At 59.0% G+C, this 735-nt stretch overlaps 1 protein-coding gene across 1 annotated transcript in view; it reads right to left on the reverse strand.

Annotated features, from left to right (window-relative positions):
- MSC (musculin) overlaps positions 1 to 735 on the reverse strand; it is a 76364-nt gene that overhangs the window by 1075 nt on the left and 74554 nt on the right. Inside the window, exon 2 of the mRNA XM_006767357.2 lies at positions 513 to 728. Coding sequence (XP_006767420.1) covers positions 513 to 728 — 216 coding nt within the window. The remainder of the gene's footprint in view (positions 1 to 512; positions 729 to 735) is intronic.

A 735-nucleotide genomic window follows, 5' to 3' on the forward strand; every position in this document is an offset into this window, starting at 1 on the left:
CCTCCGCTCTCAAGCCAGAGTTGGCAGGTCAGAGAGGGACTTTCCAGATAGATCCTTTGGGGGAAACTTCTGCTATTCTTCAAGAATTAAAAAATCCAAAGCCTTTTTATTAAAGCTCGCCCTTCCCTCCTTTTCAGAAAGTAGGGCTTGTTCGATCAAACCTGTCAGACTCTTAGCTGGAAAAAGTTGCGCGAGGAGGGAGATTTGCCATTTCCTCTGCAAAGAACCCAGATTCACCCTGTAAGTAGGCTATCCGCCAACAGTAGTCACTGGGCCAAGCACCGCGTACACGGATCAGAAGGATGCGAACCCAGAGGGCGGCGGTTCTTCTCCAGGAAGATGGCTGGCTCCTCCCGTGCTTTGGGGAGAAACTAACCTGTCGTCCTCACCACCCGCACTAGAACCTTTCTTTGGGCTTCTTCCCAGCGGGCTGACTCCGCCCAGCTCGCAGGGAGCGCCGCGGGCATCTCCCGGCGCTGCGCCCCTGGCATCTCCCAGCGCGGCGCCCCTACCAGGTTCACCGGGTGCACGTAGCCGTTCTCGTAGCGGTCCTCTTGCAGCAGCTGCCGCAGGTGCGCAATGTAGCTGGAAGCCAGCCGGAGCGTGTCCAGCTTGGAGAGCTTGGTGTCGGGGGGCACCCAGGGCAGGCTGGTTTTGAGCCTGGAGAAGGCTTTGCTCAGCACGCGCATCCGGGCGCGCTCTCGGGCGTTGGCCGCGTTCCGCTGCGACTGCTTG

Source organism: Myotis davidii, unplaced genomic scaffold (genome assembly GCF_000327345.1).
Source record: "Myotis davidii unplaced genomic scaffold, ASM32734v1 scaffold200, whole genome shotgun sequence".
Lineage (NCBI taxonomy): Eukaryota > Metazoa > Chordata > Mammalia > Chiroptera > Vespertilionidae > Myotis > Myotis davidii.